This window comes from Mustela erminea, chromosome 3, assembly GCF_009829155.1.
Source record: "Mustela erminea isolate mMusErm1 chromosome 3, mMusErm1.Pri, whole genome shotgun sequence".
NCBI lineage: Eukaryota > Metazoa > Chordata > Mammalia > Carnivora > Mustelidae > Mustela > Mustela erminea.
This window is the reverse complement of record NC_045616.1, coordinates 13968899-13994165: the sequence shown is the minus strand read 5'-3', so window position 1 is coordinate 13994165 and position 25267 is coordinate 13968899. Positions and strand designations below refer to the sequence as shown.

Here is a 25267-nt window from a genome sequence, read left to right as displayed (position 1 = left end):
TGAGCTTAGAAAAGGGCAGGTGCTGAGTAAATGTTTAGTGTGCTCATGATCAAGGGTCATTTCTGTAGACTAACGGGGGGAAGGGAAAGGGTGGGAAGGGAAACATCACACCCAACAAGCCTGATGGGCCTTCTGGGTGTGTGCGTGCACTCCTATCCCTTGGCTCCCATGGGCCTCTCGTTATGCTGAAGAGGGATCGAGGCTGAGGGATGCCCGGACTCCTGTGCGCCTGAGGGTGGCAGCTCCCTGTCTCTGATGGGCTACTGTGGCACAGGAGGTCCTTTTCTACCCCAGGTCACGGATTTGAAGCACATCTCAGAGCACTGCAGTCTAGATGCCAGAATCTTTTCCCATTCCAGTAATTTTTAATCTAATGTTTGAAATAGGGGGCAAAAATTGCCTTTGGAAAATGATGTTAACCCTGTATATATATTTTGAGAATGACATCAGGTCGCCTGATATATAAAAATACTAGTTACCGACATGGCAAGATGTTAATACTTAAGGGAGGAACTTCAAATTAACTTTGTAGTGCACCAGAAAGTATCCACAGTTTTCATACTTTCTGAAGAAAACATTTCATAATTCAAAAAAGGAAGGACACAAAATGAACAAGAATTGAGACCAATGAAATGTTAAGTAGATCCTTCTAAATTATTTATCTTCAGAATACATCAACTTTTCCCTTTTAAGCTGAGTCTGTTTGCAAGATAAAGACCTCCTTATTTATAGTTTGGAACAAGCGAATCAAAGGAAAGGCAGTGGAAAACTGCCAGAAAATTTATTAGAACAAAATAAAATGCTGTATTTAACTTCACATAAAATCTGTGATGTGAAAAATGTCAAGGAAGGCAAATAAAATGATAGGAACAAAATCTTTTCATTCCACATTTGTGTTGTAAAGAATTTATATTACAAGAAAATCACCCTCATAAAATTATAAAAAAACTAAAATAACTTTAATAAAATACATACAAAACACTGACTACACAGCTCCATCTCCTTTAAAAATAACCATCAATCTGCCATCAGACAGAGACCACTTTAAGGTTTCATAAGGCAAAAACAAAATCAAAGACTAATGGAAATCGTAAGTGGTTAGAACGCAAATGAAAAAGGGAGTATGTTTGAGTGAAAAATATTAAAGATGGGAGAATGTGAAGAGCGTGATCAAGGAAAGCTACTCTAACGAGCATGTTGTCTCGTCTGCTTTATGCTCTGTGTTATTAATGTGATTTGCTGACCACAGTATAAGTTAATCTTCTGCATAGTATATTTACTCAGACTTCTCCAGGTGTGTCACAGAAGAACCTTCTAGATGGATCTTTTAAAAATTTCTACAAAATAGCAGAGTAACAGGCAAGAAAATTAACATGTACTGTTCCTCACTGAACTTCTTTTTGATCTCTTTTACTTCAGTCTTATGTAGTGTGCTTCAGTTCCTACTTTGGGGGAAAATATTTTAGTCCATTCTAATAACTAGCAAAATGGTATATTAATAATTGAATGACACAATAATACTGGCCTATTAAGCTTAGACAGCAACCTTCCTCGTTAAAACAACTGAATGATCTAAATAAACAGTATTTTTCATTTAAATATCAAAATATGTTTGACAGAATAAATCAATTCCTAAGCTATTTTTGATAAAATTAAAACTAACATAATTGGTTTAATGTAACTCTAAGCCTCCATAAAGTCATTACAGGTAGTCAAGTGAAAAAGAAAACATAAAACTGAACCACTTGGTTTGTGATGCTAATTTAACAAACATAATAAAGACCCCCCCAGGATACGGTCTACAAGTACAACATTTTCCTTTCGAGCTCCTGCTGGCCTCGGCATTTATGGAAAGCACGGCCATGAAGGTCCCGGGAAGGATACGATCAGTGCCTTGGAAAATCACACAACCTTTCACCAGCTCTCCCATGATGCAACCCACTGACCAGATATCAACTGAAAATAAAATGAAATGATAAAATTATGAAGTGCCATGAACAAAACAAAGGTGAGGAAAAGGAGTTCTAACAGTGTACTAAACACACAAATATGGAAAAATAAATGGCTAGCTAAGGGTGAGCTGTCCCCATGGTGCGAACGACTGCCGGCCTTCGCTGTGGCCTTCGGCTTCCGGCAGTCTGGGCTATAGTACCTGAGGGTCCAGCACTTTACAGCATGGAATACAAACAGACCCGCCAACAGAAGAAGTGGCTGTGCCCCCAGAGCTGTGTGCAGGCAGGCACCCGCCCGCCCCCACGGCCCGTGCTGGGTCTCTCCCTGTGAAGGATACAGTCTCTTCCTGGGAACAGGACTTTATGGAGGACCATTTCTGCCATGATGCACCCGACAGACCAGATGTCCACTACCAAACACCAGGTGATTAAAGCCAGCCCGAGACCCCCATGCAGCTTTCTCAAGACCCCCTCCCAACAAAGACAAGCCCAGCTGTCGTCAAGTATGGACACCATGCCCACTGCGTGACCCTCTGCTACCCTGTCATGCCTGCAGGACCTCCTGGGAGCAGGTGCGCTGGTCTGGGCTTCCTTGGGGCCTGAGGGCCAGACAGAGGGCTACTTGGTGGCCCTGCTTAGCACTATGGGAAGAGCCAACGGGGCCACCAGATCCCCTGCACAAAGTTTCAAACTCTTTTTTTTTTATCAGCAATTTGATATTTTTATTTTTTTTATGCTTAACATTGAAAAATATGTTTCAGACTCTTAGCGAGTAACTGTAATTGAGTTCTTTTTGACAAATTTGTCGAGAGCTAAGTTACAAAGGGCTCTGATATTGTTCGAGTAAGTTAAGTGTTGATGTTAATAAACCGGTTTTACACAAAAAACAGCATGTATCACTCTATTTGTACTAAGCTCAAAAAATAAGGAAAAACCAGGCTTCGGCACTGGAAATCAGGGTAACGGCTCCCTATGGGGGCTGAGAGCTTAGAGGGGGCCCGGGGAGGTCTTCAGGTACTGCTGGTGTGGTGGGCCTGCACAATGTGTCCAAACCAGCATGTTAAAGTTTGAGATGGTAGAAAAGTACTCGTTTCAAAAGTGAATTTGTACAAGCGGGTGACTTCAGCCACTGGAGACATGAGATTATGACTTTGCACCTGTGGCCCCGCCCAGGGTGTTTCCTGTGGCCTGGGGTGAACACTGCCACTGGTGAGCCTCAGCCACGCAGGGGCGGCCGCCCACACTCACCGTTCTCTTTGTAGCCCATGCCCAGGAATGCATTCAGGCGCCCGGTAATAACGCGTCACCACATATGGAGTCATCATGAAGTTGGTACAACCGCCGTCCGGGCCAGCCAAAATCAGGATCTTGAGTGTGCAGTCTGATTTTACTACGATGTTGCTAGGCTTCAAGTCCTAGGGCAGAGACGGCTGAGGTGAGCATGAACACCCAGAGCACACTATACTGCCAAACCTCGTCGACCAGGGATTCATGAGGCTGGGGGGCTGGCCCAGGTACCGAGAGTTCTGGGACACCAAGGGGGGTTAGAACTGAAACACTGAATTTGGGAAAACCTAACTCTCTCAAATTGAACACACAATACAAATTCACTTCAAGAAGTCAGATGGTCGCCCTCGTCCCTATGTGGAATGTCACGACATCTCTTTGCTAAAACCTCCTTGGAGCTCCCACAGAACCCAGCTTTCCCTCCTCCACACCTGCTCCTCCGTCAGTCCCCAGCTGTCCCACAGAAATATAACGCAGGCCACACGGAATTCACATTTTCTAGTAGCCACCTTAGAAGGATGAATACAAACACATAAAGTGAATTATGTACCCCAATATACCCAGTTAACATTATCGTTTAATATGTGAAACAACATACAGAAATGATTAATGAGGGCAGTTCATATTCCTTTTTTGGTACTGTTCTTGAAATCCACTGCATCTTAACAATGACACCACATTCTAAGTACTCGACAGCCCTATGGCTCGTGGCTGCCACACTACTCGGCACGGGGCTAGAATTCTCTAACTCCACAATCTTTGAATGGAGACTTCTTCTCTCAGACAAAGAATTCCATGGTCCCCAAGCCTGCCCCACCACACACACGCACAGAAGGCACCCTCATCTCCCCCTGCCAGAGCCCGGGCTGCGCTGTCAGCTCTCAGAGCCCAGCCTCATCCAGTGGATGCACCAAAGTTGCTCGCTGTGTGAACACATGTGTCACCCTCCCCTCGACCCCACACCCTGGACACATGAACATGAGTTCCATCCCGGGCCTTTCTTCACAAGGACCCTCTCACCCCCATATCCTTCCTCAGGCCCCAGGGATCTGACTGCTGGCTGGGATGGCAGCCTGCACATTCACCCTAGAAACTGTGCCTTCTCAGCTACCCCCGTCCGCTGTCCTCCCTAGTCACACTGAGCACGGGAGGACCTGGGAAGACTCAGTGTGAGGGGTCAGGCCCAGCACCTGACTCATGCCTTCCAAGGAACATGCACAGATGGGTGCTCGCAGGTGTGCCTTGAGACAGTTAAAAACTCCATCAGATAAAATTATGTTTCATTACTGTTGAATGTTCTCAACTTCTTGGATTCGGTAGAAATATGTAATATTTGAAAACGCAATGAAAATTCCCACCGATTCCCATGCAGATGCCCTGGCGTCACTGGCCACCACCCTCTCATCCTCTCATCCATGTGTCCTAATGTGGGGGAGCCCGCGGGAGCTCTCCCATCCCTCTGTGAGCCCCTCACGCACACCAGCGTGCCCTGTGAGGAGGCAGTCATACAGCTAAGGCAAAGAACCAATTTATCTCTAGTTTTTTTTTTTTTTTTTTTTTTAGACCAAGACTATGGCAAGAACAGGTATGTTAATAGGTATGTTAACACCTGATAACAGGTAAGATAACGCTCATCTTCGTGAAGAAAAAAATTTTTTAAATGTCCAAATGACAAGGAACTATTTTGGGTCTCTTTGGAAAGGAATGACAACATCCCATTGGTTGGGATGTCAAAAGGTGCTTTCTTTAGAGGAAGCTGATTCCTTCCTCTGGAATCCACCCCAGCCTTGATCTAAAGCAATGCCATAGGGAAAAGGGTTAGTAGTGCAGCTCACCGTCCACCGCTCAGTGAACCGCAGAATGAGGTAGAAAACATGCCAGTCTCCAGCCCCTTCCAGCTGTCAGAAAATTCTCCCCTCGAGCAGATTGGGTTGGAAGGACACCCTTTACTGCCATCTGCTGGAAAACTGTGATAACAAAATGCAAAGCCGCTGTCTGTGATGTCCTGGCAGGCCTGAAAGGTGCTGGCCTGGGGATGCCTGCCCACAGGAGGGGCTGGAAAAGGTCTCGGGGCTCCTGATGGCCCCCCCACTTCCATGGCACTCTCTCCTACCACCCCAAACAGGGAAAAGAAGAAACACACGTTAAGATACAAAGGACACACGAACTTGGGGCTTGGCCCACAGATGTAGGGATGGCCATGAGAGCACAGCGTCCCTGGGGCAGACAACAAGAATGAGTGAAACTATAGCCACAGAAGGGCCAGAGCAGAGGAGAAGGGGGCCGAGGGCGGCACCCCATAAGACACCATTTTCCCCGGTCAGTTCTCAGATCAGAACCCAATGACCAGAGCGGTATCCTAGGAAGGAGGACCCTGCACATGGTGACAAGTGTCCGCTGCCTTGATTTCCCCAGTTCTTCCCTAGAGGTACCTGCAGCCGCTCACTGGGATGACTGAACCCTGGGACAGGAGGCTAAGCAGTTATCTGGAGGACTGTGGGACATGAGCTCTGAGTGGACCCTGAAACGCAACGACCCAAAGCACCATGGTTCCAGCTAGCTGACGACACAGACCTGTGCACACTACGGAAGTACATTGCTGTCTGTCCCACCTGTGTGTGAACAGTTTCTGACCCTCCCTCCCAATCAGCATGGAAGAATGCATTTGCCCTGTCAGTGGCTTCACGCTGTACTAAGGCCTTATTAATCGGTTCTAGGAGCTCTATGGTGGCTGGCACTGCAGCTGCAACCAGCACTACTAGCTGCATAGGCCTTGGCGGCAAACATTCTCTGGGACCACTGAGTTTCCTCCAGGGCCGGACTGGGGACTCAAACAGGGCTGTGACATGGAGTGCTGTCCTTGAGTTCCAGTGGTGGCCCTAATCTCCTCTATCCATGCTGACCCCGGAGATCAAACGTGTTTTTGACTTATCTTGGTGGGACAGTCTCATGTGTCTACTTGGCCTTCGCCATCATGACACCTCTTACTTTGCAGGCCAAGGAACCAGCGCGGGGGTCACTCCAACTGCCCAGTGTATCCGTTTCGATCATACAATTTCAGGACTGGGGAGGGGACTGCTGGCTGCGCTCACGGGCCCAGTAGCCTGTTCTGAGCCACCAGAGTCAGACCCCTCAGATATGAAGGTCTGGGTCACATGCAGGCAAGCCACGGAGACCTGGCAAGGTGACAGCCGAGGGAACAGAGTGGACAAGGGAAAGTGTGCATCTGTTGTGGCCCAGAGAACAACTGCTGGGACAGGGGATACCTTCTTCTCAAGCTCCCCTCAGGAAGAGAGACCCATGGGGAGCACCACAAAGCTCCTCCTGACCTGTGTGGCTCCTGGCCTGTCACAGTGTAGGGCAGGAGCCCATTTCTGAGACACCAGACTCCAGCAGGCGGCTCGGGGACTGCCGTGGGGGTAGCTTTCTGAGGGCCATAGTTGCAGCCTGCAGCCCTGCCCTCAGTCCCTCCAACAGCTCAGCCCTGGGCTGCCTTCCGCCAGCCTCTCCAATCCCTGCAGCCCACTCCCCGGCTCTTCCTCACAGGCCTTCACCTAGTACGAATCTCGCAGGTCCAGTCCCATCCTGGCAGGCCATGCTGTCCATGAAAAACCCCACATGCTCTCTGGGGACAAAGAGTGGTGGAGAGGCAGGAAATGATTTGGCTGAGTGTGGTACATTCCAAACTCAGTGAGCAGCCCAAGCACCACAAGGGGGACCACAATGCCCAGGAAAGGGTCAGGGCTTTCCAGATCTCCCCAGCTCCACCCCAGAAGAGAGGCAGGCTCCTTCTTCACTCCTATGGCCCCATAACCTAGAAAAACTGAAACTGAGATTCCAGACTTGGGCCTCAGCACAACAGCAACAGATATGCTGGTGGGAGGCACAGGGAGGGCATGGGTGTAGTGGAGGTCTGCATCCTGACCCAGCTCCACCCTACCCAGCTTCTGACACCAGGCATTCTGGGCATTCTGAAAGAAATACTACAAATTTCCCAGAACTCTAGGGCATAGCCTTCCAGACTAAAGGGCCATCAAGTGCCCACCACAAGGAATGAAAAAAATTTCCGTATCAAGGCATATTGCCATAACGTTTCAGAACCCAAGAAATGAAGAAACATTTTTAGAGAATCAAGAGAGAAAAACACAACAGGGCACTTGCAAATGATCTGGAGTAAGAATGGTATTAGAAAGCTCAAAAGCCAAACTACATGACACTAAAACAGGGTCCTGCATTTACAACTCGGAGGGCAACTGATTTGTAACTAAGAATTCTATATCCAGCCAAACTATGAATCACGTGACAGGGCAGAATGAAGAGTTTTAAGCATTTAAGGCCGCAAGAAAGTTTACCTCCCATGCACCACTTCTGCGGAAGCTATTGGAGGATGTGTTCCACCAAAATAAGGGAATAAACTGAGAAAGACAGAAAGGGGTCAGGGAGCAGGTTAAGGAAAGCCCCAGGGAAATGCTAGGGCCAGGGCCAGGATGACCCCCCCCCAACCTGCCGCATCAGGTATGGGGGTGGGGGGCAGCCAGTCAAGGTGGGAACAGCGCTGAGGTTCTGAGAGCGAGGGTCTACCTGCGATGAAACAGCACATCACCTGGACACACTGAGAGGAAACCCAGATGCTTGGCAGAAGGCTTTGCGTTAACTTAGCAAGGAGAGCAGAGCAAACTACTTGCTCCTTGAAAAGCAAAAGAACAAGACCACAATGCAAACAACTAAATCACAGTGTAAACAGAAGGCTGCGGGGGGGGGGGGGCATTTAGGTGATCAGAGTGATAGACAACACACCACCCATACTGGTCCAAACTCAATAACACCACCAACACCAGGGAGGTCAGGCCACGGGAAAGGTAGCCGAAGGGGAGGGGAGGCTCTGGGTCAGGGAGAGGGAGCTAAAGTGATACCTTATGCCCCAAAGGGAAGGGATGGGGATAAACACCAAAATAACAGAGAAAAGAACAGAGTTTGCTTCTGGGGAGCAAGAAATTAGAAGGAGGACGTGGGGACTCTGTGTTGTTGCTTTTTTTTAAATAAATATTTGTAGAACTATTTGATCCTTGATTAAAATAAGGAACAAATCAACCAACTTGTTCAGAAAGTTGCAGAATAATTACAAACAAGGGTGATCCCGTTTGAAAAGTATAAACTGAAAAGGACATCAGTACACACAGATACATTGGTAGTAAGGTACTCACTCTAAACTTTGGGAGCAAACACCCAGCTGTTATCACGACCCACCCCCAGACAACAGCAGAGAACTGGAGGACTTTCCCTTCTTCTAAGTTTTTGAATCATACAAGGTAAAAAGTGGTGAGACTATCAATGTTCTACTTTCCAAATAATTAAAATTTATATTTAGTATAAAAGCATTTTAATAAGCAAAACTGAAAATGTGTATTTTGTGCATGGCACTGTGTATGAGAGAAAAGACCAAAAAGGCTCGTGGACAACCATCAACCCACTAACGGGCTCTTCATCACCTCTTGGGTCCCGGCCGGGTGGGCAGGGTGGGCCACTGGGGGCTTCTCGCTATTTGCACTATCTCCCTTTCCCACTACCAGCACGTGGTTCTTTCACAAGTGAGCACAAAGTCCAGCAGACCCATGAATATGTGAACAGGTAGAAGACAAGCAGGCGGAGTGGCAAGGCCTGGTGGGGTGATGGACAGGATGGAGAAGGGCTTGGTGGGATCATCTGCTGGGGTGTTCTAGGGTTTCTAAACACTGTGCTGGGCAAAGTAGACACCCCTTTGGACACTCTTTGACATTCTGGTCATCAGAACTGGAACCAAGCTTCAGGGACCGAACATTCCCTAACATGGGCATGTGTGCTGCAGCCCTGGAAAGGTCCCTAGGATACTGCTTCCCCACAATACTCGGCCCAGGAAGGGAGCAACAAGTAAGGCAAACCATTTTCCTTTACAAAACTGATAAGGCTTAACACAGTAAGGCTGGAAACTTATTCTAAAGCCATGAATGTAACACAAAATGTGGTTAAGAGCTAGGAAGAGTGTCTTAATTTATATAATGGACTGTGAAGTTTTTAGGAGGCAAAAGAGAATAGTATGTTGGGAAATGTTTATTTTTAATTTAAAAAATGGGTATTATTATGCTAAGTGAAAAATGTCGGTTGGAGAAAGACAAATATCATATGATTTCATTCTTCTGTGGAGTTTAAGAAACAAATGAGCAAACAGGGAAAAAAAAGAGAATGAGATAAACCAAAAAACAGACTCCTCATTGTAAGAGAATAAAGTACTGGTCACCAGAAGGGGGAGAGTAGGGGGGTGCGGGAAACAGGTGATGGGGAAGAAGGAGGGCCCTTGCGGTGATGAGCACTGGGTGTATCAAAGTGCTGAATCATGATATTGTACACCTGGAACTAATATTACACTGTAAGTTAACTAGCTGGAATTTAAATAAAAACAAAAGAAAAAAATGAGTAATATTATTTTAAAAGAAAAATTTGTCAAGAGAATTTATATTATTTTAACTGGACACTTGGTGGCAGCAAAGGCCAAATTTTAAATAACATCACCCAGTCAGGAGCCCAGCGTGTGTGAGGCCCCACACAGGGCCCTGGCTGGGGACCAGGTATGCTGCCCAGGCCCCAGGGCTTTGGGGTCCCAGACCTGAGGCTCATGGCTAGGGGTAAGGGCAGTCGGGTACTCTGTGGGTTGGCGGGCTGTGCAGTTGTGGCCAATGTTTCCTGGCGCCTAACAGATCTACCACACCATTGAAAATCTCTCTATTCTTTCCTCTGCGAATAGGCTTCTTTGTTCTGGTCTCACTATCTTTCTCCCCACACAGATTGTGGTTCAGAGAAATGACAACTTCTTGATATTGGAATATAATATCTATAGACAATTTGTCGACAGAATTAGTATGGTAATAATTTAGGGAATGCTAAGAATGTTTCCAACATAATTCTATTATCTCTGCCTGTAGTCTCACTCAACATTTTATTGTCGAAGAAAATTCTATCCTGATGTTCTGCTTGCACAGTGATACAAGTCAAAAAAGAAACAAAAACTCCTAAGAGCAGCTTACAGAAGTACTCTGTATCCACTGGTTTTTAAATGCTACTTCCTGATAGAGTACAGCCAGCTGTCATTCAAATCCCAGTTTAGGGGCTCAGGACACCCATCCTGGGCCATTCCAAAAGTTCCCACCGAGGGGCCAGGATGCTACAGTGGCAAAGCTTTATGACTCTAAGAAATGGGGATTTGGTCCATAATTTATGTATGATTTCTCAAGCAATGGTATCATTTACTACTTAGCCTCTAACTGTTCCCCATCCCAAATCTAAACTCCTGCCTCATTAAAAATGGGATTTCAAATATGGTAAATATATTAACAATGAACAAACAGATGGTTCTGGGTAAATAACATTGGGGAGTTCTCTGTTCTATTCTTGTAACTTTTAAACTTTAAGTTACTTCAAAATTAAAGGTTAAAAAAAAAAAAGGTAAGTTTTTTTCTGTAGCATCAAACCGAGCAGCTCAAGCCTGCATCTGGAGTGGCTTATGTGGGCTTGGGCCAACAAGGCGCTCCTTCTAATCTCAGTGGGATTTGGGAACTCAACACGATCCCATAATTTCTTTGGATTCTTTTGACACTGGCAACTTTTAAAAAAATATTAAGCTCTTTTGTGCCTGGAGAATCATGACTGGAAAATGTTGTGACTTTAAAAATAAAACTAATGGGCGCCTGGGTGGCTCAGTTGGTTGGACGACTGCCTTCAGCTCAGGTCATGATCCTGGAGTCCCGGGATCGAGTCCCGCATCGGGCTCCCAGCTCCATGGGGAGTCTGCTTCTCCCTCTGACCTCCTCGCTCATGCTCTCTCTCACTGTCTCTCTCTCAAATAAATAAATAAAATCTTAAAAAAAAAACAAACAAAAAAAAAACTAATGTGGTGTCACTACTTACTCTATGAATGATACCAGCTGAATGCAGATGTTTAATACCACAGAGCATCTGGTAAAGAAGATAGGACATCCTTTCATGGTCCAGCTCCATGTGAATAACCTGACATAAGTTAGCATCCATTAATTCCATAACCAAATACCTGGGGGAAAAAAGATCAGCCATGTACACATAAAAATCACCCAAAATTCCTTTATGGTCCTAAACTATATTTATATGAAACAGTAATAACTTACTACTTAATTACTGCACTGGCTAAAATTTTGAAAAAAAAAAAAAACAAAAAAAAACTTGTTTTTTCTAAATATTTATAAGGTATCTTGTAAAAAAAAAGCAAACATATAATGGAACTTAGCAGAAGTTTTCCAAAAAAAACTATCAACATGATATATTTCATATTAAAACAATTTTTAAATCATACACAATAGAATTTCAAATATTCAAATTCTCCCAAATCTTTATTTATGTGTTTGTTTTTTTGCTATTGGATCATACTTACCAGTAGAGAAACTGAGCTGTTACTTCTCTCATGTTAAGAGAATGCTGGACCTTCTGCCCATACCAGCTATACCCCGTATTTTTGCTCTCTGCAAGCAAAACTCCCCTAAGAGGTGTCTATACTTGTCATCTCCCATTCTTCTCCCATTTGTTCTGAAGCCCACTTCCATGGGGTATGTGACCTGCCACTCTGCTGCAAGTGTCCTTGCCAAGACCCTTGATGACTTGCATGTCGCTAAATCCGATGGTTTGTCCTACAGTCCTGGCTAGCTGTGCCCTGCTCCCCTTCCCAACTTCTTACTGTTGGGGGTGCCAGTGCTCACTCCTTGGCCTCTTCCTCTTCTCTGACTATCACTGTCTTGGTGATCTCCTCTGGTCCCTGGTCTGAACACTTTAAATACCATCCGCAGACCGTCAACTCTCAAGTTCATACCTTCTGCCCAGACCTCTCTCCTGAATGCCAGGCTTATAACTGTCCATGTCCCAGGCCTACTTGGGTACCCAAGAGGCATCTCGAGGCCCATTTCCAAAACTGAGCCCCCATTTCTACCTCCCCCACCAGTTGGCTCTGCCTGTTGCCCTCCCTGTCTCAGCTGGGAGCACCTGCAAGGGGCTCAGGCCAGCACCAGGCGTCACCCTCAGCTTCCCCTTCCTCACACTGCAGTCCTCTACAGTGGCTCCCCTTTCGGGACAGTTTCAGCCTCCAGTCTACCCCCCTTTACCTAGTACCCTCTGGCTTAAATGCAATCACCATCACCCTTCCCCTACATTGCTATGGGGCTTCTGTGCCCCCACCCCTGCTGGTCCCAACAGAGACACTAAAGTTATTCTTTGACAATGTAAATCAGGGAAGCTCACGCCTCTGCTGGGTCTTACTGCCTTGACTTGAAGTAAGTGGCCTTGAGGCCCAGGAGGGTCTGGCCCCATCACTTCTCCGAGAGCTCACCCTCTTCTTTCCTCTGCCCCTCCCTGCCCCACCCCAACTCTGCTCCAGCCACACTGGCCACCTGTGGCTCTCAGAGCACAGTGGGCATGGCCCCACTTCCACTCCTTTGTACACCTGTTCCTTCTATCTCGATCTCACCTTCCCTCAAATATCTGTAGGACTAATCCTGAGCCTCCTTTATGGGTTTCTTTATCCCCAGTCCAGTGAGGTCTTTCTCCTCCTCTGCTTAGGATGTTCCCTGACTCCTAACCCCCGCACTTCTGATTCCCTAACCCAGCTCACTTCTTCCAGAACACTTGTGACATCCTTAAGATGGCAGCACTTCCTTACGTTGACAGCGTATCTTCTCTAGCTTTCTCAAAGCTCTCAGAGCGAGTATGATGGCCTGCAATTCTTAATCATAAAAGGGATCTTGGCCTGTTTGGGTCACTGAAGTATGCCAAGTCTGAGAGAATGCCTAGCACACAAGTGGCAATCAGATATTTGTTGAATGAATGCACCACTCAATTTAGGACGAGTTGGGCATTCTATTTCAATACAATAAATTAATATTTTACTGTTTGTAAGATAATTCTATTTCAGATTTTGGAATTGCATGGTGTTTAGTGATATAATGATTTCAAATAACAATTATAAAGCCTTGAACCCTATCATCCTGGCTTTCAGGGGCACTGGAGAAAAACATTTTATATTTCAGCAAAGCAAATCAACAGCATTAATGGTCACTGTCTGCTCCAAAGAATTGTTTCCAGTCATCCTGTCGGTTATGGAGATGATAATATCTAGGCACAAATAGTTGAATATTATTATCTTTCTTAACATTTCTCCTCCACAGAAAAAAGTGGCTAAATATATTGCTACCTACATTTCTGAAGTAAGAAAAGCAATTACTTTCTTTTCTAAATTTTTAGTCTTTGATGCATGGTGCCTTACTGAGTAAAAATGATACTTACACATCTTGAAATTCTTCTAGAGTCTTTTGTGGCGTAAACACATTTAACAAACTAATTATCTGGAAAGAGAAGATTTATTATTCCTCAGCATGTCAGGTAACTTCACTTAATTATCAAAATTAAGTTTAACATTAAAAATGTATTAAAACTGAAAAATCATAGCAGAGCTCAGTATTTATTATTTTTATTAGTTTTACCAAAATATCCTATTACATGGTATTTGAGAAAAGTTAAATGATTAGGATTCTCACCTTGGAAAGACGATATACTTTTAATCAAATCACATTTGATGTGTCTCTAGTAACTCATTATGAGACAGTTTTAACACATAATGTCTTTTGGGCTCTGGACATAAACAGGTAGACATTATGGGTAGAAAAACACCAAAGCAATATGCTGACTCTGAAAACTGAAATACGCTCTACAAATTTTTGAAGTTTTGAAATAGGAAGGTGAAACCTGTATTTTTAGTATGATGAAGGTGAACCCCTCAAAGTGTTACTTATTTACTTAAAGAAGGTTGTGGGAAGGCCTCTAGAAGTCCCACCGCTTGAGTATCAAACACACATCTTCAATCATTTCAAATGACCAAGGGAAAGACGAATGACTGAGAATATAGGATTAGGGTGGCCGGCTAACCGAGGGCAAAATAAAACCAGATCCATACTGAATCTTCACATCAACACCACATGGAACAAAGATTTAAATGTAAACCATGAAACCACAGAACACTAAAATGTGGATAAACATTTATGTAATCCTGGCATAGAAAAGCCTTTTCTAAACATGACAGGAAACCTAGAACATGTGTCATATTAAACCCAAACCAAGGTCAACAAACCAAAAAAAAAAAAAAAAAAAAAAAAAAAAAAAAAAACCAAAAACAACAACAACAAACAAAAACCACCAAAAAACTAATATAGCAAAAGCAACCTAAATGAGGTCAAATGGAAAAGAAGTCAGGGTTGATAGCTTTAATTATACAAAGATCCTCTATAAATGCATAAAAGAGACCAAGAGCCCAAGAGAAAAATGGTCAGAGGCCACAGGAAACAGATTCTTTTTTTTTTTTGGAAACAGATTCTTTAAAAATAAATGGTTAATAGAGATAAAGTATGGAAAGAATTTAGCTTCAGAAGTAAGAATAAGATATCACTTGTCATCTCTCAGATGGGCAAAGCACAACAACAAAAAAATCAACAATATGTACATAGTGCTGAGGGATTCTGAAATAAAACACGTTCTTAGATAATCTTTTTTGTACCCCTCGACAGTCTTAATGAAAGTGTAAAACTGCAGTCTTCTGTGAGGTCAATTTGTCAGCACATACTAAAACAAGAAGTGTGCAGTACACACTTTGACTAAGAAGTTCACCTGGACAGGTGGGCAGAGATGCAAGTACAGGGAGGTTTGTTCCAGCACTGGTTATAATAGCAAAAACTGGAAGCAATCCAAATATCCAGTAACAGGTGACCGGTTAAATAAATTATTGTGCATGTGTACTATGTAATGTATCTGAGGCCCAAGAGTATTCTGCGAGGGAGAAGGCCAGATGCACCATAACACAACTGATCATGTTCATGTAATATGTAGGTGCACGTGTAAGAATGTTCACCAAAATGTTAATGATAATGATCTAAGGGTTTCGATGACTTTTGCCTTCTTGTTTATACTGTATGAATTAAAAAAAACCTAACCATACTTGTGCATAACATGAAAAAAATGTTAAATGTGTAAGTAAAACAAAGCACATGTTGGAGAAATCAAAAACAAACTCAAACCACAGACTCAAAAGAATAAACTTGTCTTTGTTTTGTATGTAATGTCTGTACCCCAGAAAGATCCAGCATCAATGCTAAAGTGAAGGGAGGCACATAGCACTGAGTGTAGTCTTTAACACTCCTCCTCCACCACAAAATAAGGGGTCACAAGGGCTGATCTCCAAAGCCCCTTCCAGACATAACACTTTACAATTTTTTTCAAACACAGCAAAGTTACCAAATCATCCTCACGATAATGCTCAGAGACTAGCTGTGGACATACGATGGGCCTGCGTACCTCATTTCCTGGAGAAACACAATTTCTCCTTGAAATTCACAGGGCTTTGGTTTTGGTGGAAATGTCAAAGCACAGACACCTTGAGTATCACACCATTTACTCACATTTATTTAGAACTGAAATGTCCATCATACGAGGTAAAAAGCTACCTTATGGAACAATGTTTTTCTAAAAAAAATTGGCTAATTGTTTCTCAGTTTCTTAGGTCAATGTTGTTGCCATTTTACAGAAACAGAAACAGTGAAACTCAAATGATTACAGGTTAACTGATCTTGCTGTCAGACCTAGACAGGACCATGACGTTTCTTGCTGACTTTAATTTCCCCAATGCTGATTAAGACTTTTGTCAAGAAAATAGAACCCCTTAAATAGTTCCTGTTATGACTATTTTACCCAAGGTCTGAACTCAATGTATTTCCAAAGACCCCCCCAAGATGACAATATCATGAACAACATTACACAGAGGAAATGTAGACATAACTTACATTTTTATGATTGACACATTTTAAGAGGACGAGTTCACGGTAAGCTCTCTTTGCATGAGTTTGATTCTGAAAAGGACGGCTTAGTTTCTTGACTGCAACATTTATCCCAAGAACTGTATCAAAAGCAGCACTATAATCAGGAAATATAATAAGGGACCCATTAGGATGATTCTGGAGAAGACTACAATGCACAATGCCCATTCAATGCATTCTGTTTAAAAATAAGTAACAAATAAGGAAATGTCTTTCTGCTTTCTTCCACTCAAGGTACTCCTACACATAAAGAACAAGTCAAGTTGTCTATGAGTGTGGGATGGACTGACTCCTTTGCAGAGGCACGAACTTGGAAGCTGCAGTTAAGACACACACCTGGACCTCTCCTTATATGAGTTGAGATTATTATATTCAGAACCAAGTAATTTAATACAAAGTGTGTAAGACCAGCCAAGAAGTGAACTCTTCAGTTTGAATACGCCAATAAGTTGGAAAAAAAAAAAAGTCACTGGTTATCACAGAATACAATATAGGTATAATCTGGCATATGGCAGTGGAGGAAATGGTTGAGCTCATAAGAAGGATGTGACAAATACAAGCTCTGATTGTGTTTTTCCCAGACAAAAGAATCTGAAAAAAGGAAACAGAAGCCAAGATCTCAGCTCATGGTAAATCCCCAAGATACAAAAGCTCTAATGTAAGCAATGGCTATATAAAATTTGACTAGAAATAACTCCTTGTGCTATTATAGTAAGAATAAAATCTTGCAGAGGCTGCATTTCTGGCATCTCAAGTTCCCAGCCAAAAGTCATGGTTCCTTTTTACCTCCAGAAAATAGGAAAAATTGAGTAGGCTGTTTGGGCACTTGGTATAAACTACACTAATGACACTACTAGTGTTATTCTTGCCCTTCGGCTCCTCACCAGAGGTTAAGAGCTGCTAAGGACCCCTTGAGAATCCAAGCACCATCTAAAATATTGTTTCTATGTATTTGTTCTATGCAGTTTGTAACACTGTTTTCCATGTATTCACCCCACTCATGTTTGTTTGTTTGTTTGTGGTTTTTTTTTTTTTTTTTTTGCTAATGACCCTCACTTAATTCCATCTGTTTTAAATTGAAGGCTAGAAATTCCATGTTACTTTGTAATTATTTCTCTTCAATTCAGGTCACATTAAGAGTACATGTGTACACATAGGTCAATCCACATGCCCATATGCAAATACAACATTCACATGAATTATAAAATGTTCAGATAAATCTATTTGTGCAATAAATGTACACACATGTATTTGTATCTACTATATTTTAGTCTTAATTTGAAAACAGACACGCCGTTTTTGATCTGAAAAGTTTGTGCCCAAAATGAGCCAAATGGACTTAAATTCTGAGCCTCTGAGCAGACACACACTTCCATTCCTAGTTCCAACCCTTGGAGCGACCACCTTCCATTATTTCTGGTTTTAATTCTTATGGTCCCTTCTCAACTCCAAAGAATATACTTTTACCAGCATTTCCTCATTTATCGACTTCAGAAGTTGTCTAACTACTCCCCTAAAACTGAAGATTTAGTCCCTTTACTTGACAGCCCCACACCTCCCAGTTTTTTGCTATCGTGTTATTCTAAACTTTCCCTTTGGTCACCTTAGTTACTTAAACAACGTGCCTAAACTTCTTGTTCCATCAGCTTTGGAGGGAGGGATCCTCCAGACTCCCAGTGTCTAATACAAGACCACCACACTCCGTACTCTCTTTCCTTTCCTCCAAACTCTGTCTCAAATGACATATCTATTCGGTCTCTACAGCTAAGTCTTCTGTGTGTTCCCTTTCAGACATGTCTAAACATTGAGAACCAAGACACAGAGCGCACGCACATGTGCAAATGTCAGTGTTCCTAACTGCAGGGGCAAAATTACATTTCATTTTCTTTTTTTTTTAAAGATTTTATTTATTTGTCAAAGAGAGAGCGAGAGGGAGCACAAGCAGACAGAGTGCAAGGCAGAGTCAGAGGGAGAAGCAGGCTCCCTGCGGAGCAAGGAGCCCGATGTGGGACTCGATCCCAGGATGCTGGGATCATGACCTGAGCTGAAGGCAGCTGCTTAACCAACTGAGCCACCCAGGCGTCCCTACATTTCATTTTCTAAGGAACACATGACCCTTGTCACCGCTCACAAGAAAATGAGATTGTTTCCGGTGTCGAAGTCAAGTGGATTTTCTTTTCTTACAACCCAGCAATCCATTGCTCAAACATCATGTCTTTTGAAAGCTGTTTGACCTCAGACCATGACTTTTTCTAGGTTATTTCACCACAAATTTCTCTTAAGAAGAAAAATATCCCTTTCTGAGCCCTTCCCATTATTGTTTGGAGTCTATTCCAAATAGTCTATTCTATTCTTTTTGACAGCACTTTTTCTTGGAGTTCCTTTCAAGGCTGGCAGCATAGCTACCACCCTGGGGTTTCTTTTCACTGGCCTCCATGTTTCTGGTTGTACATGTTCTTGAATTCTCTCTCTTGGTGGAGTACATTCTCAAGAAACTTCCTCAGAAAAAAATGTGTGGAAGATAAATGACCTTATTCTGCCCTTGGCCTTGATTGTTGGTCTTCTGACTTCAAACTCAATTTTCTCTCCGAACTTCATGGATTTCCAACATTGAGTATTGGTGAGAAGGCGATGCCTGTCTGATATTCATTCATTGACTTCCCTTCCTACTCCTCAGCTCCATGATTGACCACAAAGAGCCATGCTTTGTCAGCATTCCCCCCACCCCCCAACATCTACTACTAATCACTATCCCTCCTGTCCCCCAAAGACGATAACTACTTTTGACTCTTAGGAAAATCACTTCCTTGCTGTTACCAGAGGAACAAGAATTTTCAAGCTCCCTCCCCAGAGCCCCCATGGCTGCTTCTCCTTCTTCTTCTTCTTCTTTTTTTTTTTTTTAAGATTATTTATTTATTTATTTGACAGACAGAGATCACAAGTAGGCAGAGAGGCAGGCAGAGAGAGAAGGGGAAGCAGGCTCCCCGCTGAGCAGAGAGCCCGATGTAGGGCCCGATTCCAGGACCCCGGGATCATGACCTGAGCTGAAGGCAGAGGCTTCACTAAGCCACCCAGGCGCCCCAACCCATGGCTTCATTTTGCCTGGTTTTTAAAATCAGCTGGTCTGACTTCTGGTGAGACTCTTCTGCTGTTGCGTGTAGCTAGAATTCATTCTGGGTCACTGCTATATTATTCCTTTGCATGACTATGTGACAGAATGTTGACAGGTACTTTGGTTGTTCTCAGTTTGGAAGTGATTCCAAAAAAACAGTCATAAACATTCCCGCACGGGGAGAGATATTCTCGGCATCCCCTCTGCACACATTTTTGATGAGTAGATAGCTAAGAGTAGGGATGCACATACTTAGCAGATAATGTCAAACCACTGTCAAAGTAGTTTGTTCTACCAATTTCTAGGCATTTGATTTTTATGTATCTTGGAACTGGTGTCCTACAACAGGGCTTAGCATACTCACTAACAAACAGGAGCTGGGGGGTAATCTAATCACAAAGACCTTCAGAAGCAGAGTTTGCTCTGGCTGGGGGGAAGAGGGGAAAGTCTGAGAGATTTTTACCCTGAAAAGGATCAGACGTACCACTGCTGCCTTTAGGATGGAAGGGGACATGTGAGAAGGCCTGTGGGAGCTTCGAGGAGAACAGTGGCCCTTGGCTGACAGAGAGCAAAGGATAGGGACCTCAGACCTAAGGCTGCAGGGGACTGACTCCTGCAGCTGCTTGGAAGCACATTCTTTCCCAGATCCTCCAGATAAGAGCACCGTCTGGCCAACATCTTGATTTCAGCTTGATGAAATGCTGGGCAAGAACCTGGGCAAGCCTGTGCAGACTTTTGACCTACAGAACCATGAAACTATGAATGTGTGCTTGTTTGTTTTTAAAACACCAAGTCTGGGGTAATTTGTTATGCAGCAATAGAAAACTAATACACCCTCTCTCCTATACTATTTCTACACTTCTGTCTCTTCAGGCCTCTTCCTGAATTTTTTTCCTGACCCATCTTACAGATTGCTAAATCTCTCTTCAGTTATATCTAATATGCCATAAAACCCATCCATTAACTTCACAATTTGATTTCTGTATCTTACAGTTCTAGAGTTCTACTTAGTTCTTTTTTCTATGTTCTCATTTTTCATCTTCCCTTTAACCATCCTGAACTTAGCATCATAGCTATTTAGAAGTCTGGATCCAAGAATGCCCATTTCCCCTGTGGATCTACTTCTTTTGTCTGTTTGTGCTGGGCTGTATGCCTGTCTAATCTCCCATGGGACTAGTTATTAGTGATTACGTGTGGGACCTGGCACTTGCAAGACTCCTTGCTGTCTGGAAATAATCTGATACCCAGTATGATGCGGCCTTCCTCCAGGGAGAATTTAAATTCACTTCTGCTAGGTACCTGGTTGGGGGGGGCATTAGCAATCTGGGTTCAATTCAGTTCAAGTTCAGCAAATTGAGATGAGCTGAAGCTGAGTGGCAGTGCCTGCAAGGGTCTGTTTCTTTCTGGTTCAGTCTCCCTCTTGGAGGTAATCCTTTACTGGACTGAGGTCAACGTGAAGCAAGTTCACCAGGCCCCCACAGGGCCCAGGGCTCCAATCCCTGTCTGGCAGTCCCCCAAGGCAATCCCAAGTATGATTCAATCTCTCAGCTGCCCACTCTAGAACTGTCAGAAGACCTCAGGGGGAAGAGCTCCAAATCCTGGGCTCCCCTCATTAGGCTCTGTTCTTCCCCGGATCCTGGCCTATGTAAGCCTTCACTCACCTACGTGTGCTCTAGGTGCAAATGCTGAGCATGGGGGTGAGGGTGGGAATGCTGGGAGCCAACTGGCTCAATTGTTTCATAATTAACACACCTATTTCTAGCCACTTGTGTCATCTTCATTTTCCGTATTTGTCCTCTCTATACCCACAGCCTCTTTGGGGTCTTACTATAGACATGTTCTCTTCCTTGCTGCAGATGTCTCGTCTACTTAGTCTCACTTCCTCTGCTCCGTTTATCTGCATCAAGTTTCCAATTACTTTTTACCTTAGGGAGGAACCTTGTTAAAAGCTCTCCTGCATGGACTACTGCCTCCTGTTCTCAGTTAGGTATCTGATCCAGCAGCTCTAAGCCACTTGTTTTAGAAGTCAAACTATCAAGAACCACAAAGACACACAGATTCGCCCAAGGCCACAGAGAACTGCAATGTGCATCACGGCCAGCCTTGGAACTCATTCCCCCCGAGTCATGGCCTTCCTGAGTTTTATGCTACAGACCTCCTTCACTGCAGAAATGCTGTTACACACATTCTAAGCTTACTTATACCACTAGAGAGAAAATAAAATGGTGTAAGAGCAGGCCGGCATTTGGGGGTGCCGGAACTATAGAGAGGAAAAGAAGTAAGAACTAGACTAACCACTTCAAGCTCCGGTTGCTAACGGTCACTTCTAGGGGCTGCCAGGTCCAATACTATCCATAAAACAAACAATCCTTTGGCTGAACAACTTGAGAGTTTAGAAGGAGAAAGAAAAAACTGAAGAGATATGAAAGAAATGTATACACATTTCCCACAACAGCTTCATAATCTTACAATGACTTCATTTTACAAAATAACATAGTTGATACTTAAGAATAATCCAGAGAGGGGCGCCTGGGTGGCACAGGGGGTTAAGCCTCTGCCTTCGGCTCAGGTCATGATCCCAAGGTGCTGGGATGGAGCCCCGCATCGGGCTCTCTCCTCAGCGGGGAGCCTGCTTCCTCCTCTCTCTCTCTCTGCCTGCCTCTCTGCCTCCTTGTGATCTCTCTCTCTGTCCAATAATAAATAAAATCTTTAAAAAAAATTATAAAAAAAAGAATAATCCAGAGATAAATATTTCAAAACTTACTTCCTAATTTATTTTACTAATATTTTTAATGAACAATAAACAGAGAAACAAATCAGAAACAAATGCAAAAACAATGAAAAATTAAAGAGTCAGAATATTGTACTTGGGTCCCAGCTCTTCCATTTAATCTTGCATCAATACTGGCACCTTTCTTGCCCATACCTCAGGTCCTAGGTCCCTTTATAAAGCTCTAGTTTAAACAGACAACGTACAAGTTTTATAAGCCATGCACTATTGCTACTATGATATTTTATTTCTCAAAATGTAAAAACACGCATGGCCCCTCTGTTAGTTTTCTATTGCTATTATAAGAAATTACCAAATTTAGTAGTCTAAGACACAGATTTACTATTTTACAGTTCTGGAGAGAGACAGAGCATGTTTGTGTGTGTGTGTGTGTGTGTGTGTGTGCGCACGCATGGGCACATCAATTAAGCACTTGGTTCAATCAGAGGCGAGGCTCTATTCTATTTTTTTAATAAGATTTTATTTATTTCAGAGAGAGTGAGTGAGAGAGAACACAAGTGATGGAGAGGCAGAAGGAGAGAGAGAAGCAGGCTCCCCACTGAGCAGGTAGCCTGACTTGGGACTCGATCCCGGGACTCCAAGAATCATGACCTGAGCCAAAGGCAGATGCTTAACTGACTGAGCCACCCAGGCACCCAGGAAGCGCCATTCTAAATGTGAGCTGTGGTTACCTGGGGACGTTTCATAGATGAGATCAGTCTTGAAAGACCAGGGATGGCCTCTTGAAAGACTGGTATGCCTCTGAGGACAATCCAACTGGGACATGCAGTAGGGACAAAAGTGACGGCCGTGGGAATGAACCTGTTGTGTTTGCAGGGAAAGGAGCACTGGAGAGAACTGGATACGCAGAAGTTAGGGCTTGATGGTGGAAGTACTCAGGCCCTTCTGTCACTGACAGGAAGAAAGGCATCTGACGGCTTTAATAGTTTCTTACTCTATTCCAACAACTGAATGGGGTAAGACCCTCTCCTTGAACATGTACAGGACAGTTTTCTACTGAGGTCCTTAAAGCAAAATGCCAATATCCAAGATGCTGTGCAAAACCGAGCCAGGAAAAGATCCTCAGAAGTCTCATGGAGAAAGTGCTCTCCTCTCCATCTGCGGTCACCACTGCCGCAGCTCAGCGAGACCACAAAGCCTCAAGCCGGGCAGGAAGGTGAGGAGCACCTGGCTGACAGCAAGTCGTACCAGCTCTGGGACAGAGGAGCGAGGAAGTAATCATAGAAACGAGGTCTCCAGGCATGCAGCCCCAACTCCTGGGATGGCACAACTCCGAAAGATGACACAGCACAGAAGTCTAAGCATGATTTTTATAACTGCACAAACATTTTCAAAAGAAAACATCAATACTCTGAGTCAAGTTAACTAACCCCCTTTTCCATGTATCCATTAAAGTTAACCCAGCTAACAGGCTTTGATTTGGTAATGATGAACTAACTGGCTGGGTTACAAAGGTAAGTGAATAGTGACATCCAAGATGGTGAAATAAACAGTTGGCTGTGCATGGGCTCATTAAGTTTTAATTAATTAATTAAGTTTAATCAGTTCTAAGTAATGACTTCTTCCTTGAGTAGAAAAGAACAGAAACCCAGTCTTTAATCTTTCCTTAGAATCAAGAGATGAGATTTAGAATGGTGCTAAAATTTTAGCTATGACAGGGACACCTGGGTGGCTCAGTTGGTTAAACGTCTGCTTTCAGCTCAGGTCATGATCCCAAGGTCCTCAGATTGAGCCCAGCATTGGGCTCCCTGCTCAGCAGGGAGCCTGCTTCTCCCTCTCCCTCTGCTGCTCCTCTTGCTTCTGGTCTCTCTAATAAATAAAATCTTAAAAAAAAAAATTTTAGCCATGACATACGTCTTTCTTCCAACCTTTCTGCATGTGAGAGAAAAGCTGCTCTAACAAATAGCAATAAAACTGTCATAAAATCATGTAAAGGAAAATAGTAAGAGTTAAGTGACATTACTTAAGATTCTGTGAATATGTAAATTAAGCTACTATAGGTAGTGACAACATATTTTGTAATAATATAGCACAAAAATGTGATTATATATGATACTATGGTATCAGGAGTTAAATAGCTATTACGAATGACAAAGAGCCTTGGTTTAAGGCACTGTCCAGTTTGCTCTTCTAAAACATATTTTTGAGGTAAGACTCACATACACATAAAATTAACCATCTGAAAGGGAACAATTCAGTGGCATTTGGTTCATTCACCATGTTGTGCAGTTACCACCTCTGTATCTAGGTCATTCCGAAAGACTTTCCTCACCACAAACAAAGCAGTGTTCCTCCATCCCCTCGCCTCTGCCTCCATGGATTTATCTACTTGGGGTATTTCCCCTGAGCCTCTGGCTCCTTCCACACAGCATGTTCTTGGGGACCAATGCCAGTGCTCCGTTCCTTTCTGTGAGGAACATCCTGTGGACGCACACACACAACTTGGCATCTCTTCATCCACAGATGGGACATGTGGGCTGTTTGCACCTTTCGGCTGCTGCGACCAACATCTGTGTACAGCTCTCTGTTTGAATGCCTGTCTTTAATTCTAGGAGTACTTCCTGGGTCTTGTGGTAGTTAAATATGGAGGAACCATCAAACCATTTTCCCCAAATGGCACGCCACCTTACATTCTCACCAGCAATGTGTGGGGATCTAATTCCTTCGCATCCTTGACATCAGTTACCTCCCACTGTGCTAACCATGGGCATCCCAGTGGGTGTCAAGCAGGATCTCACTACGGTTCTGACTTTCATTTCCTTAATGCCGAATGATAAGCACCTTTCCATGTGCTTATCACCTGTTTACATATCTTCTTTGAGGAAACGTCTGTTCAAGTCCTTTGTTTTTTTGTTCTGTTTTAAATTTTTTTTTTTAACAGCTGTAAGAGTTCTTTATACATTCTAGACACTAGGCTCTTACCTGATATATGATTTGAAAATACTTCCCCATTTTGCAGGTTGTTTTTTTCACTCCCTTGACAGTGTCCTTTGATGCACCAAAGTTTTTAATTTTGATGGAGTCCAATTTTTTATTTTGTTGCCCATGCTTTTGGTGTCATTTCTAAGAATCCACAGTCATGAAGCTTTCCCCCATTTTCTTCCAAGAGTTTAATGCTTACCGCAGTTATATTTATGTCAACGATCTAGTCTGAGGTAACTTCTTAAACTATGTGAAAGTAAGGGTCTAACTTCACCCTTCTGCAGGGGATATCCAG

General features: G+C 43.6%; 1 protein-coding gene across 1 annotated transcript in view; it reads right to left on the bottom strand.

Annotated features, from left to right (window-relative positions):
- Nucleotides 1-25267, bottom strand: part of MAPK9 (mitogen-activated protein kinase 9) — a 49350-nt gene that overhangs the window by 8328 nt on the left and 15755 nt on the right. Inside the window, 6 exon segments of the mRNA XM_032335270.1 lie at nucleotides 2291-2362; nucleotides 3201-3225; nucleotides 3227-3367; nucleotides 11178-11316; nucleotides 13572-13630; nucleotides 16115-16244. Of these exon segments, the coding sequence (XP_032191161.1) occupies nucleotides 2291-2362; nucleotides 3201-3225; nucleotides 3227-3367; nucleotides 11178-11316; nucleotides 13572-13630; nucleotides 16115-16244 (566 nt within the window).